Source organism: Calypte anna, chromosome 9 (assembly GCF_003957555.1).
Source record: "Calypte anna isolate BGI_N300 chromosome 9, bCalAnn1_v1.p, whole genome shotgun sequence".
NCBI classification, from domain to species: Eukaryota; Metazoa; Chordata; class Aves; order Apodiformes; family Trochilidae; genus Calypte; species Calypte anna.
In genome coordinates this window covers 23658502-23672875 of record NC_044255.1, presented here as the reverse complement: position 1 = coordinate 23672875, position 14374 = coordinate 23658502, and the positions used below count along the sequence as shown (strand labels likewise).

The window sequence follows — 14374 nt, the reverse complement described above, 5'->3', positions numbered from 1 at the left end:
AAAAAACCCTAAGCACTCTGATATTAAAAATATTTACTTTCAAGTAAATAGGGTAACTTCTAATAAATAGGATCACTAAAAAAAAAGAGAAGTGCTTTTACTAGATCTTCTGTTAATAGACAACTTTCTTCTAAAGCAGCATTAATTGAAGAGAGCAAAATTAACTTTTCTCCCACAAGGTGGGATATAATAACCCCAGTGATAATGAAGATATAATGAAGATATTGCTATAGATAACTTCATTTATATTGTTGATTTTCTCCCCTTCTCATTGGAATTCCAAGCTAGACCAGTGTGTGAACACTCAGGAGGCTCAGTTTAATCCATTCAAATTCAAGGTAAGCACAATACAAACCATGAAATTTGGGATGATAGCTTTTAAACACACCAAGGGCTAATACTTTTCCAAAACATTCTATTCTAGATAGCCCACAAAACAAAGTACTTAGAACTTATACATTTTATTGAAAGCACTTGTCATGAATTTTTGTTTAATACTCTGATTTTTGGACCCTTCCATTTCTTCATGGCATGGCAAATTTTTATATTAAAAAAAAAAAAAAAAAGAAAAAAGGCTTTATTTTAAAAGAGCTCTTCTGTTATTTTAGTTTTCCAAACCCTTGATTCCTTCCAGAATGCTCACCTGTAACCAGGGCTGCTCCTTCATGATTCCACCTTCCTGCAAGCACAGCTCCACAGTGTGCTTCCACACTTTTCTCCACCCTCCCTAATTTTGAAATCAAGTGGAACTTCCCTAAAGAGAGGAGAGAAACTGTCCATCAGGTTTGGGTGCCTCAGTAGTTACACAGTAACCCTGGAGTCTCCCTTTAAAAATAAACACACACATCAAACAATAAACAACCACAAAAAGAACAAATCCTGCAATTATGTTGTTCACAGCCCTGGTTACCCAAACAAATGAGCTTCTTGCAGAAGAACTACTGGCAAACTAGCTACAAGCTTCCTGTATTTTGGGTTTTTTTTTCCCCTTTTGCTATGTATAATCCTTTTTTTTCATTTTTTTTCCCCTATTAATGTCTCTGGGGGCACAGTGCCTGCTGTTATTTCATTGTCTGGAAGTTAACAAACAGAGGTACAAACACCACCACCCCTTTCCCCCAGCCCAGGAGAGTTTTCTTTTGTATTCTTTTTTTTTTTAGGATCTGAAAAATCACTCAGCACACCACAAGGCCAATGGCAAAGCTAGAACAACCTGAGGAGGGGGGAAGTATCACTGCTTGCATTCTGGAGCTGTTATGGAAATTCACAGAAGCCAAAAAACAAAGCTATTAATGATTTCAACAGAAGCATGAGGAAGTCTTTCTTTCCAAATGAGGGATGTTGCTTAAATCCAGGAAGATCAAATTTAAACTGGACCAAAGAGCAGACAAAGAGGACTTGGAAACATGTGGCAGAACAAACACATGGCTTAGAATAGCTCAGTGATTCCAATTAACTGCTTTCAAACCAAAAACCCTTTTTAAATGATTCCACCTCCTCTGCCAGGCAGTGGAGCCACCAGAGGCAATTCCCAAAAACCCTCTGAGATAGCAGCACACAGATACCTCACACTAAGCCTGTGCTCCATCACTTAAGATGGGATCATTTCCCCATTAATTGGAAGTATTAATTACAAAATAGAGCATACTAAAGGATCACTAAAGATGGGATCATTTCCCCATTAATTGGAAATAGGGATTAAAAGCAGAGCATACTTAAGGATCACTTAAAATGGGATCATTTCCCCATTAAATGGAAATATTAATTACAAAGCAGAGCATACCAAAGAACCATTTAAGATGGGATCATTTCCCCATTAATTAGAAATACTAATTACAAAGCAGAGCATACCAAAGGATCACTTAAGATGGGATCATTTCCCCATTAATTGGAAATATGGATTAAAAGCAGAGCATACCTAAGGTTCACTTAAAATGGGATTATTTCCCCATTAATTGGAAGTGTTAATTACAAAACAGAGCATACCTAAGAATCATTTAAGATGGGATTATTTCCCCATTAATTGGAAATAGGGATTAAAAGCAGAGCATACCTAAGGATCACTAAAGATGGGATCATTTCCCCATTAATTGGAAATATTAATTACAAAGCAGAGCATACCTAAGGATCACTAAAGATGGGATCATTTCCCCAATAACTGGAAATACTAATTACAAAGCAGAGCATACCTAAGGATCACTTAAGATGGGATCATTTCCCCATTAATTGGAAATATGGATTAAAAGCAGAGCATACCTAAGGATCACTTAAGATGGGATTATTTCCCCATTAATTGGAAGTGTTAATTACAAAACAGAGCATACCTAAGGATCACTTAAGATGGGATCATTTCCCCATTAGTTGGAAATATGGATTAAAAGCAGAGCATAACTAAGGATCACTTAAAATTGGATTATTTCCCCATTAATTAGAAGTGTTAATTACAAAGTAGAGTATACCTAAGGATCACTTAAGATGGGATCATTTCCCCATTAGAGATATTAATTACAAAGCATTACTTTGTTTAATTTAATTACAAATACCTAAAGATCACTTAAGACAGGATAATTTCCCCATTAATTGGAAATATTAATTACAAAGCAGAGCATACCTAAGAATCATTTAAGATGGGATTATTTCGCCATTAATTGGAAATATGGATTAAAAGCAGAGCATATCTAAGGATCACTTAAGATGGGATCATTTCCCCATTAAATGGAAGTATTAATTACAAAGCAGAGCATACCTAAGGATCACTAGAGATGGGATCATTTCCCCATTAACTGGAAGTATTAATTACAAAACAGAGCATACCTAAGAAGCCAGAACCAGAACCTAAAGACCTGAGTGTTCCAGGGAAGGACCACACTCTCAAGCCCAAGATGTGTATGCCAATGATAAAAGAATTAATTATGAAGTGTGTAGAAGATAAAGACACTCCTGCACTCCATGCACACTGAAATCACAACAGCCAAAATGCCAAAATTCTGCTGGTTTGCACTGTCAGAACCTTGAGACAATTTTTACTGTGTATTGGATTCCCAAGCTTTATTTTGCACTTCAATATAAAAAAAATGACCCAAAAACCAAAAAACCAAGGCTGGACTAAACCCAACCAAGCAAAAGCATTCTGGTAGATGTGTCAGTAAACAACAGACACAAAAACATGCAAAAAAGTGTTCAAATTAACACCACCACACCTTGCCTTCATTTTAATTCTGAGTACACAACCCAAAAGGCACAATCACCCAGCCAAATCTCTGCCAGTGCAGGATTTCCAAGCAAAAGATCTTTAACTCTGAAGAAAAAGGATGGTTTCTATAAATCTGTTTCTTAGAACCACCCATTTACACTACAATACACAACTATACATTTTTGCTTATCTTTATCACTTCTATTTGTATCTCCTAGAAGCCTCTGCACAGCTGCTTTATCCCATTTTTTCATCACAAGTAATATTATTACTAAGACCCCTTCTTCCCCCTTCAGTTAACTTCTAGTTTCCAAACATTTCCAGTAGTGGTTTTATACATTTGAGGCATTATGCTATCATGTAATTATAAAACATATTTTTATATGTTACAGTTCAGTATTTTTATGTTACAGAACATCAGGTCTGAACACTCATTGTTTCCTCTTAAAGCAGTAACTGGGTTTAAAGGAATTAACTGGCTAAATTCTGTTTTTTTCCAATTAAATGGTCAAAATGGCTTTGGAATAATACATTAAAAAGATGTTCTGTTCTCTGATCACTGTCTTTTTGGATGCACAGTGAACTTGTTCATTCTGTAGCCAGGATCTACTCCACCAGATATTCTCATGCCATCACCTATGTGATCAAAAAGTGGCTGTTAGGAACACAAGTCACTCCTTTCTCTTGGGAAAAAACCCCATAACTCTGATTTAAAGGCATCCATCAGCTTTCAGTATCATATCTGAAACATTCAGTATGACTTCTTTAAGGACACAAAGAATTCTGTGGCATTGAATGTATAGAAAATGATACTGAGCCAGGTAGAATCCATGAGACCTCAAAGCTTCTGGAAGCAAAGCCCTCAACATGTTAGAGAAAAAAATAAATTAAAACCAAAGACAGTTGCCAGGCAACTGAATGCTTCAGTTTGGGTGACACCAGCAGGAAAACTATAATTCAAGTCACAGAGTACAGGGTAAAATCCTCTTATACAGGGAAAAAATGCAACTCCTTTGCCAATCTTGTTCATCCTTTGCCACTCCAGGAGCTCTTATTTCTTTCAGAAGGCATCTTTCAGAAAGTGAAACAGCAATCTAGCAGGAAAGAACAGAGATTCAGAGAGAAGTGGGTTTTCCTTGGGCACTGAGAATTCATTTGGGGAAAAAATCTGACCATGCATTTAAAAAATGAATCCTAACACTTGTGCAGAACAGGAGCAGAACAGGTTTTCACAGGGATCATCTTCACTTCTTTACTTTTCCATCACATGGATTCACAGCTCCTGACAGTCAAGTGATGTGCCTCACTGGACACTGCTTTTTACACTGTGTTCACACAAGGAGGTTGCTCCAACAGCAATATTTGGGTGGATTTCTCTGCCTTCTGGGCTTAACACTGAGGTAGTAGAGCCTTTCAGGTTAGAACTGACTGCCTCATACACTGAGTAAGAGGGGAAATTTTAGCTGGATGCTTGGAGTGGATAGAAGTGCTTCAACTTAGCCTTACCTTATATCTCAGATTTGTAAAATAGTGTTTATTTTTATAATACTTTACTTCTGAATACTTCTGAAGCCAGAAGCTGTCCTTGATCTTAAAGTGACTCTCCAATTTAGGAGGAATTTCAAGTGGGAGATTAGCAGCCTATTCAAATCCAGAATATAAACCATGCATGTTTTGCTCATTACTTTTTAGAGGCTCTTGAATGCTGAGCTAATGTAAAATTATCAATAACACAAAAAGTTAAAAAAAAATAGGTCTATTCACTTATGATTTCTGCTTCATAAGCAGTTTAAAGTTGAACAGTTTTTTATTTTTGTAAAAAAGCAGCAATGAGATCAATGTAAGTAGGAAGCAGAAGAACAATATCCCACAGGAGATGGAACTCAGAAGAAAACCCCAGAGGATTAAATTTACATTGAGTCTAATTTCACAAACATCTGGAGCTCAACCAGGGATGAATGCAAGCCTGTAAAGACATTATACTCCATTTCCATTGGATTCAGCAGATTTCCAGGAATCCTTATCACAGAGATGAATTAGCTGTTGCAGGAAAACTGCAGGCTTGACACGTAAGGCATGCTAGATAAGGAGGAGTCACACTGAGCTGGAAGTGTAAGGTATTTAGAAAATAGCAATTAAGCAACAGAATTTATTCATCTACTTCTCCACAGTAGTAATTCCCTTGCATATGCAACAACAGCAACAAAAAATCTTTGCAAGAGGAATTCTTTTTACTCAAGGTGATGAGCTACAGAAGAAGAACTTGGAATTTTTTGCATTTTTATCTCTATTTATTCTTACACAAATTAGGTAAGCAGTGTTTTGTATTTCAGTTTCACTGACAACAAAACAAAACACCAAAACCCTATGAATTTTTTTGGCAAATACATCTCATGCAGAGTTTTCCAGGCACTGAATCTTCAGGATGAGTTTACTGATCAATGCTAAGAGCTTATCCCTAACTGTTAACTATGGAAAAAGTCCCTCAGAAAGAGAAGATAAAGTACTAGCTTGTTTTGTGAGCTCTGAACTGATCATGGCAAATAGAAATCATTCTGTAAGAACAAACCAAACCAACTGGTGTTGCCCAAGGACTCACAAATTCCACATTTTGCCATCAAACCCAGCATGTAGTAATCTTTTTTAAAACATTTTTTACTGATATAGAAGAGACAGAATATTTCCTGATCTTCCTCTATCTTGTACCTGAAATTTTGGTAAAGTGCTTCCATGTGAGCTAAGTGATAACTTTAGGCTAGATTAAAAAATAAATTGGTACAAGTTATAAGTAAATGGACACTAAAGTCTTATTGAGGAAAATGCAGATCAGCACTAAGGGACTGACTGGAATTTGTTGGTCACACACAACCAAAATCTCAAGCAGCAAAAAAAAATCATCTGCTAAGCTGCAAGAAGCCCTCACTTTAAACCTCTGCCATTGATTTGTGTCACTTAGAATAATTCAGCTGCTAGGAGTTAACTGCAAAGGTCAGGATGCATCCTGGAAAACAATCTGGAGGCTACCTATGCATGGTGCTAGTAATTAATCTTTATTCTTAAATTGTTGCAATTTCACCTAACTCACTGCCAGGAGATGGACCTATTAGAGCATTTCTACCTACCAGATGTTAAACTTAAGAATTAATTACCCAAATTGTCATGGAATTCACACACAAGAGAAAGCACCTCCAAATGTCCAGCTCCTACAACATGCTAATTTTTGAACACTGCTGAAAAAAAAAAAACAACCCCAAGCTTTCAACACATCTATGAATACAATTTATATTTCCTTTCATTTCTTATATAAAAAAAGAGAAAGGAGAGAAATGTTGCATAAGAGTTTTAAAGGTCATCTTTTTCATGAAGGTTGTAGTAGTCCTCAGATATTTCTTCTGTCAAAGCATTATTGTGCCGGGTCCTGCACTTTGGCCACAACAAGCCCATGGGGAGCTCCAGGCTGGGCACAGAGTGGCAGAAAGGGAGCTGGGAGTCTGGATTGCCAGGAAGCTGAAGAGGAGGCAGCAGTGTGCCCAGGTGGCCAAGAAGGCCAATGGCATCCTGGGCTGGCTCAGGAACAGCGTGGCCAGCAGGTCCAGGGAAGGGATTCTGCCCCTGTGCTCAGCCCTGGGGAGGCCACAGCTTGAGTCCTGTGTCCAGTTCTGGGCCCCTCAGGAAGTTCAGGAAGGAGCTTGAGGTGCTGGAGCAGGTCCAGAGAAGAGCAAGGAGGCTGTGAAGGGATCCAGCAGAATTGCTGTGAGGAAGGGCTGAGGGAGCTGGGGGTGTTGAGGCTGGAGAAGAGGAGGCTCAGGGGAGACCTCATCACTCTCTGCAACTCCCTGAAAGGAGGTTGGAGCCAGGGGGGGGTTGGGCTCTTTTCCCAGGCAACTCTCAGCAAGACAAGAGGGCACAAAGGGTCTCAAGTTGTGCCAGGGGAGGTTTAGGTTGGAGATTCGAAAGAATTTCTTTCTGGAGAGGGTGATCAGGCATTGGAATGGGCTGCCCAGGGAAGTAGTGGATTCTCCGTGTCTGGAGATCTTTCCAAAGAGCCTGGATGTGGCACTGAGTGCCATGGGCTGGGAACCACGGGGGGAGTGGATCAAGGGTTGGACTTGATGATCTCTGAGCTCCCTTCCAACCCAGCCAGTTCTATGATTCAAGCAGACCATGAAATATTAGCATTATATTTTAATAACACTGGCAAACTGAATAAATTGAGAGAAGATCTGACCTACTGAAGTTGCTCCTCTGCTTGCTTTTTAAAAATTCAGTTTAGAACTTTAGAGAAACAGGTAAAAAAAAAAAAAAAAAAGAGCATGGGATGGAGAGTCCTGGCTAACCTACCAAAATGCCTCCATCTTTTTATCATTAAAAAACCACAAATCTCCCAGCCAACAGCTCAGTTAATACTGATCACTGACTGGCTTGCTGAAGAACATGTTTGTTCAGGTCAGCTCCACCCCTCCCAAAGCACAATACCAGAAGACATGCAAAAATGAACTGATAAAAATGACTCTTCCTTCAAGCTTTCACAACAGTTTCCATTCCACCTCAAGAGCTCTATCAGCAATACTTCATTAGACCCAGCTGCCTAAATTCAGAGGAAAATTCAGCACCAAGTACTGCAAAAATCACAATGCTACTTGGCCAAACCCTCCCCAGGTGTTTTTAGGGAGCTGTGGGAATCAGCCTTCAGGCACTGCCCAAAAGATGTCCTGCTTTTGCTCCAAAAAGTTCATTTCTTCCTTAGGAAGCACTGAATATCTGAGAGAAATCTGAGCCTCCACTCTGCAAACTGAACTCTCAGCCCTCCTAATTTTTAAGTGCAACTACTGCCAGCAATTGGAGAAATCACCACTAGCTCAGGTAAGGAAGGAATTCCCTCTGAATTCTTCAAACCCATCTTGCTTCTCCCCATCTCTACAGAAAGCCAAGCTAGACACTCCAGACTCCTGGTGCCCAGTAACAAACCTTCTCTTCCTAATTAAGCTGACTGCTAAGCTAGCCAAAAGCCTACAATAAGCTCCCCCCCCCAAAGAAACACAAATTCAGACCCAAAAATTCAAGGTTCTGGCCAAAAAACGAGCAGGATTTAGCTGGAAATCATCCACCAGTCCCATTAAAACTATCAATAGGTCCCTGTGAAAGCTATCAAAACAGGGTCATGGGCAGATGGCCACTATTATCCTGATGGAAACTCTCTGCAACAATTGTTCTGCCTGGAAAAGCTGTGGAGCAGCTTAATGCCTGGAGCTCAGGGCTGAGAAACTCCCATCACCACCATCTGTGTAGAAATACAGCTTTACCACCAAAAAAAAATATCCAAAAAAACCCCCTAAGTTTAGTATGGAGGGGAAAAAAAAAAAAAGAAAATCAGACCCAAGCAATCATCAAACCTTGTTCCTTCCACAAAATAGGATACAAGGTCTTGTAATATGTCCAGGAAATGGATCACACTGATATTAAATATCACAGATAAACAATTTGGGTAACTTGGTCATCAGTTTTCAAGACTCCAAGTGAGCTGGTAGGTAGGCAGGCATGCAGTACAGACATGTTTAAAGCTACTGGTTTATGAAATTGGAAAAAAAAAGATGGTAGAAATTGACCTTACATAAAAAAATCTATGTTTGGTTATGCTGTATCAAAGAAAGTTACAATAATAAAATAATTTGAAGCAATTAAAAAGAATTTGAAGCAATTACTAGCTTGACAGCAGTGCAACTGGTGTACAGGGGTTTGAGGCTGCTATACTGCTGACTGTTTAATTGCAGATTATTTCTCATGTATGTGAGTAGCAGGACCACCAAGGGGATAAGAAATTATAAATATTTTCAATTGACTCACCATCTGAACTTGTTAGAACAAAGCTCTCAGCATGGGACTGCCTCTTCCCACCTATACTTCTGGGAAACCAGTGAAGATCTATGGGATAAATCTCATCTGGAAGTTTCACTACTCGAGTAGTCTCACTAGTTAAAAGGTTCCATTTCAAAATCTGGTGATCATCACTGCAGGAATATAGCTCATCAGCTGTAGTCCATCCCACACAGCTAACTAATTCTTTATGTTTAATTATGTTAAGGAAGTTTTAATTAGTAAAAATAAGTTTACAAAATATCTCATCCAGGTTATACTCAACTGAAGGAACAGAACAAGATTTTATAAGATTCCATGGAATATCTGAGAAAGCAATAATTCCCTGGAAGAGCCTTTTCAGAATTAATATGCTGTTCCAAGGTTTGTTCTGAGACAAAGGATATGTTTTGGTTCCTTTAAAAGTGAAGTCTTCAGCCTCATTTCAGTTGCTCAGATGGAACATTCCAAAAAGGTAGACAGGAATAACTGTAATAAACCAAAACACATTTGTAAGTAGCCAAAAACTGAAGACACAAACACCAAAAGAAGAGGTTTTGAAGTAAGTAATATTATGTTAGTGCTGTGGAAAATAAAGCAGATCTGAGCTTAAAGGGAATTCTGTTTGTATAGCACCCAACTGTGTATTTATGTGGTCACTCAGTATAAACACACTGGACAATTTAAAGGAGTGATGCCAGGAACATATTTCTGAAACAATTTTTATTTTTAAGTAATTTAGTCTCTCATACTAGAATGTCTGATTTCCTTGTTTTACCCTTATCCAAAAATGCACAGGGAGTCTCCTCAGTGAGGTGTTTAAAAGGGGCCTAAATTTGCTCTAAACTCTCAAAGGACCTTCTCATCATGTCCTTGACTTCTGGGGGGTGGCTCTGCCCTTGCTCAGCACCAGCACTTACCTGGTCACCACATGCCACAACGATTTCTGCTGCCTCTGTGTCACAAATTGAATGAATCCCTAAGCAGAAAATGCAAGATTTATATAAATATATATATATACACACAGAGAAACAGCACAAGGTAACACAGCACTAAGGATTCATTCTCCACTTTAACAGAAGCATCTCTCCTGCTTACCAGGACACCTCACACCTCTCTGGATGTGTGGATCTCAGCTGCTTTTTGTTCTGTACACAACACCCCTTGCTAAACCCACCTTTTCACCTGCTTCTTGCCAGTTTTTAATTATTTGTGGCTCAGGCAGAGAGTTTCAGCCCTTACCATCAGCTTCCAGCTTGCACTCCCTTCCTGCTCCCACTACAGGGAGTCAGTCCCGTTCTTCTCCTTCCACAGGCAAGAGCAGAACTTTATTATCATTCCTAAAAAAGCCTTTTTTACACCCCATCCCTGCACCCCCACCCTGCAGGATGTCACCAACAGAGACATCCCAGACCACCCTCAATCTGCCCAATCCGGCAGCAGGTGAGCTGAAAAGATTTAATCGGAGTTGTTTTGGGTTGGTTTTTTTTTTTTTAAAGTTAAAAAACAGTGGGGTGACAGTGAGGAGTTCTTGTGGCAGGGTTGCGTCCGCCCGGGCTCCCACCGCCTCACACCGCTCCTCGCAGTCTCCCCTCAGCTTCTCCCTCCCCACCAAGGAGGTGAGGATTGGGGAAGGATTGAGGGAGAAGGGAAGAGGAGACAGAGGGAAGGAGAGGAGAGAAGAGGCGGTGATGGCGGGGCAGGAGCTCGGCTGTCCCCGCTCTGAGGGAACCGCAGCTCCTGAGGGAACCGCAGCTCCTCCCGCCCTTCCCCAAACCCGAGGGGCACCCTCGGCAAACCGCTCTCCGGTGGTGCCAACACACTCATTTCCCTCCAACTTTTCATTTTTCTAGATAACCCCTTCCCCCCTCTCCCTCCAGCACCGCCCGTTCCCCTCAGGGCCACTCGGAACCGGGACTTCACATCTCACACCCCCCCCTCGCCCGTTCCCCTCAGGGCAGCCCAGAACAGGGGGTCGGGGACTCGCCCCTCCCGTACCTCTTCACCCGACCGTCTCCCAACCTTTTCCTTCCCTTCCTCCCACATCAAACCCGGGGGTCACAGCTTCCCGACCCTGTCGCCCACCTCGGCGGTGAGTCAGACCCTCCGCAGGGGCAGCCTCCCCCGGAGAGCGAGGGGAGGGGGGGGGGGAATGGCGCCCATCCCGCCTTTACCTGCGCCGGCAGCGGGACAGAGAAACGCAGAGCGACGGGAACCGCTGCCTTCAGCCACCGGCTCCAGCTCTTCTTCCTCGCCGTCCCTCTCGGCGCCTTGGGAGCGGCAGGGAGGAGGAGGAGGAGGAGGAAAAGGAGGAGGCGGCGGCTGCTTCCCGCTCCCCCCTCGGCCAAGCGGCGCGGTCTCTATGGCGACTTCCCGCGAGAGCTCCTCGTCGCACCGCCACCTCAGGGGCCCTCCCCGCCCAGGTGACACTGCCCGGCGGCCTCAGCGCCTCGCTTAATACCGCTTGTAAAATCCCTCGTCCCACGGCAATTAATTTTTCTTTTTTTTAAAAAAATCTATATATATATTTTATATTTTTATTTTTAATTCAATAACCACAGCGCCCGCTCGGGCCCCGGCCACCTCCTCGCCGCCCGTTGCCGAGCAACCCGAGCGCTCCCGCCCACTGACCTACTTCTAACATTAAAATAAATCCTGCCCGCTCCCAACCGCCCATCTCTGCCTTTCCCCCCCTCCTCAGCCGACACTTCTCCTACTAAACAAACAAAAAAAAAACCACGCAAAAAAAAAAAAAACCAAAACCCAACCAACAAACCAAACCCACACCGCCCCCAGAAGCCGAGGGGGGGGGGTTTAATTTTTATTTTATTTTTTAATTACTGTTTTCACTTCACCTCGCCCGTCCGCGCAGTAACGGCAAACAAGATGGCGCTGGAGGGGGGATTTTTTTTTTATTACTTTTTTTTTTTTAGTTCTTTTTTTTTTTTTTTTTTTTTCTTTTCAAACCCGCGGGAGGCCGTCCCCCTCCCTTCCCAGCCTGCCCCGCGCTTTTCTAACGAATTTCGGTTCGAGTTCGCCGTTTGGGCGCCATTTTCGAGTGTGGAAGCCGCCTCAGCCGCTGCGGGAGAGCCGGAGCCCTCCGCTTCCCCGCAACACGCAGCCTTCGCTGAGGGCGGGCATCGTCGCACTTGGAAGGTACCGGTTCGGCGGGCAGGGTTCGGGGCAGCGGGACCGGCAGTTCGCCTGAGGGCAAGGGGAGCTGGGGGGCTTCTCCCGTTACCAGCGGGGACGTCCTCGGGGCGCTCCTCTGGGTCAGGGGGTGCTGAGGTGGAAGGAAAGGGAGCAACGGGCTCAGCCCCGCGCCTTGTTTTTCCTCTTTATTTCCTCTTTTTTTCCTTTTTTTTTTCCTTTTTTAAAATCTTTTTCTCTTTTTTCTCTTCTTTTTCCTCTCTTTTCTTTCCTCTTTTCTCTTTTCCTCCTCTTTTTTCTTTTCCTCTTCTTTTCTCTTTTCTTTTCCTCCCCTTTTCCTCCCTTTCCTCCCCTTTCCTCCCCTTTTCCTCCCCTTTTCCTCCCCTTTTCCTCCCCTTTTCCTCCCCTTTTCCTCCCCTTTTCCTCCCCTTTTCCTCCCCTTTTCCTCCCCGTCCAGAGGGGGTTAAGTTCGGCGACCTCCCCTCTCTCCGGACCGGGCCGGTCGGCCGGGGACTTGCCCGCTCCGAGGTCCCTTCCCGAGGGGTTGGTGCTGCTCGGTCCCGGTGCAGAGTGGGCAGAGCGTTCGGCTTTTCCGCCCTGGTGTCGGCAGATTGATTGGTTTGAGGAAAATTGGGGTTGTGGGGGGAGGTAAGAGAGGGTCTTGCCCCAGAGAGAAAGCCCCAGGTTTCCCGCTGTGCCCTTACGGACCTCGGGGGACCGTGAATCAGAGACCCAAGTGGGACGGGGAAGTGCAGCAAGGACGTTTCGGTAGCACTGAAGTTGGAGTTAAGCTTGCTTAGAAGGCAGAGATCCTTCACTTACCAGCTCCTGCCTGCTCCTTTTATGCTTGGAAGCATGAGACACAAATCCCAAGAAAGTCCGTAACGCCTTGGGAGGAGTGTGACAAGGCTGCAGCTGCACTCCTTAATTTAACGGATGGATTTAAAAAAAAAAAACACCAAAAAAACCGACAAACCCAGACCCCGAAACTTTTCACTTATCGCTATCGGATTTAATAGGTTGTTGGTAAGGTTTTCTGTCCGTCTCTGACTCTTTTTTTCGCCGTAACAAAAACGGCACTTGGCAAGAGATCGTCCAGACATGCTTTTAACAAACACCTTTGAGCTGGCCCGGGGGAGGGGCTGGGCACGAATTTGTTAAATTTGTTAGAGAGTATGTGGCAGCTGATTTATCGCGATTGAAAAGCTGAGGTCAAGTAGTTAATGCTTGTTTCATACTGTTGAAGTATCTCGGGGGGGGGGGGGTTGGTAAGGTAAATAGGTCTATATTGCACAATTCTGTTGGAGTGGAGCAGTTTGGGGAAAAAAAAAAAAATCTTGTACTTGAGAGGCTGTAATTGTCTGAGACAGCCATTGCGGAAAACTTCTTAACAGGGGCATAGACTCAAATTGCCTTAAAATGAGTTCTTTCTCTCATTTCCCCCCTCCCCCATTGTCCCAAATGAAGGACTCTCATGAGAGTGTGGGTTGGGGGTAGGTCTGAAAACGTCAAATGATTGGCACCAATTGTAAGATGACTTTCTAACCACGTCAGTTTTTTTTATCTTGTGAGAAGTAAACTTTCTCATGTCTGTTTTTCTGCGAACTGACTTCGCCACTTGCTGCAATTTCAGCTCTATGGAGGGAGTTTTTACTCCTACAAGTCCTCTTTCTTCTCATCCGTTGCTTTCTATTTATACTTTTTTGGGAGCTGTGCTTGAGTGCCAGCTGATGGACTTTTGTAATTTTTCGTTCTTGATCAGTTAGCTTTACCATCCCAGCTAGATGAAGGTATTTTGTTTTGCTTTCTCTCGTTGAATGTTGAATGATGGCAGTAGTGGTTGTGCTGTATTTTGTGAAATGAGTGTGTTGATTTCAAGTGGTTAAGACTCAAGTCTTTGCTGTAATTATGCAGGTCTTTTTGTTTATCTGTCTATCTATGTAAAATCTACAGTCAGCATGGACTGTTGAAAGGAAAATGAGTGCCAGGTCTGAAACGTGTATTTGAACAGGGCTTCCAGAAGACTATAGACATATGGTTACTCGGTCTGTTATTTCAAATGTGTCTTTAACTCTTTTGCCTCCAGCATCAGAGTTGCTTTCTCTGAGCATAGTGGCTGCACTGAACATGGCTGTAGGAGTTCTCAGTAGGAAGATTCATGTAGCTTCTAAAGATTAG

At 42.6% G+C, this 14374-nt stretch overlaps 1 protein-coding gene across 1 annotated transcript in view; it reads right to left on the bottom strand.

Moving 5' to 3' along the window:
- Window positions 1-11401, bottom strand: part of IFT80 (intraflagellar transport 80) — a 44461-nt gene extending 33060 nt beyond the window's left edge. The window contains exons 1-5 of the mRNA XM_030455945.1: window positions 11221-11401; window positions 9967-10025; window positions 9454-9535; window positions 9038-9259; window positions 644-754 (exon numbers count right to left, since the gene is read on the bottom strand). Of these exons, the coding sequence (XP_030311805.1) occupies window positions 644-754; window positions 9038-9259; window positions 9454-9490 (370 nt within the window). The 5' untranslated portion in view covers window positions 9491-9535; window positions 9967-10025; window positions 11221-11401. The remainder of the gene's footprint in view (window positions 1-643; window positions 755-9037; window positions 9260-9453; window positions 9536-9966; window positions 10026-11220) is intronic.
- Between the last annotated feature and the right edge of the window lie 2973 nt (window positions 11402-14374).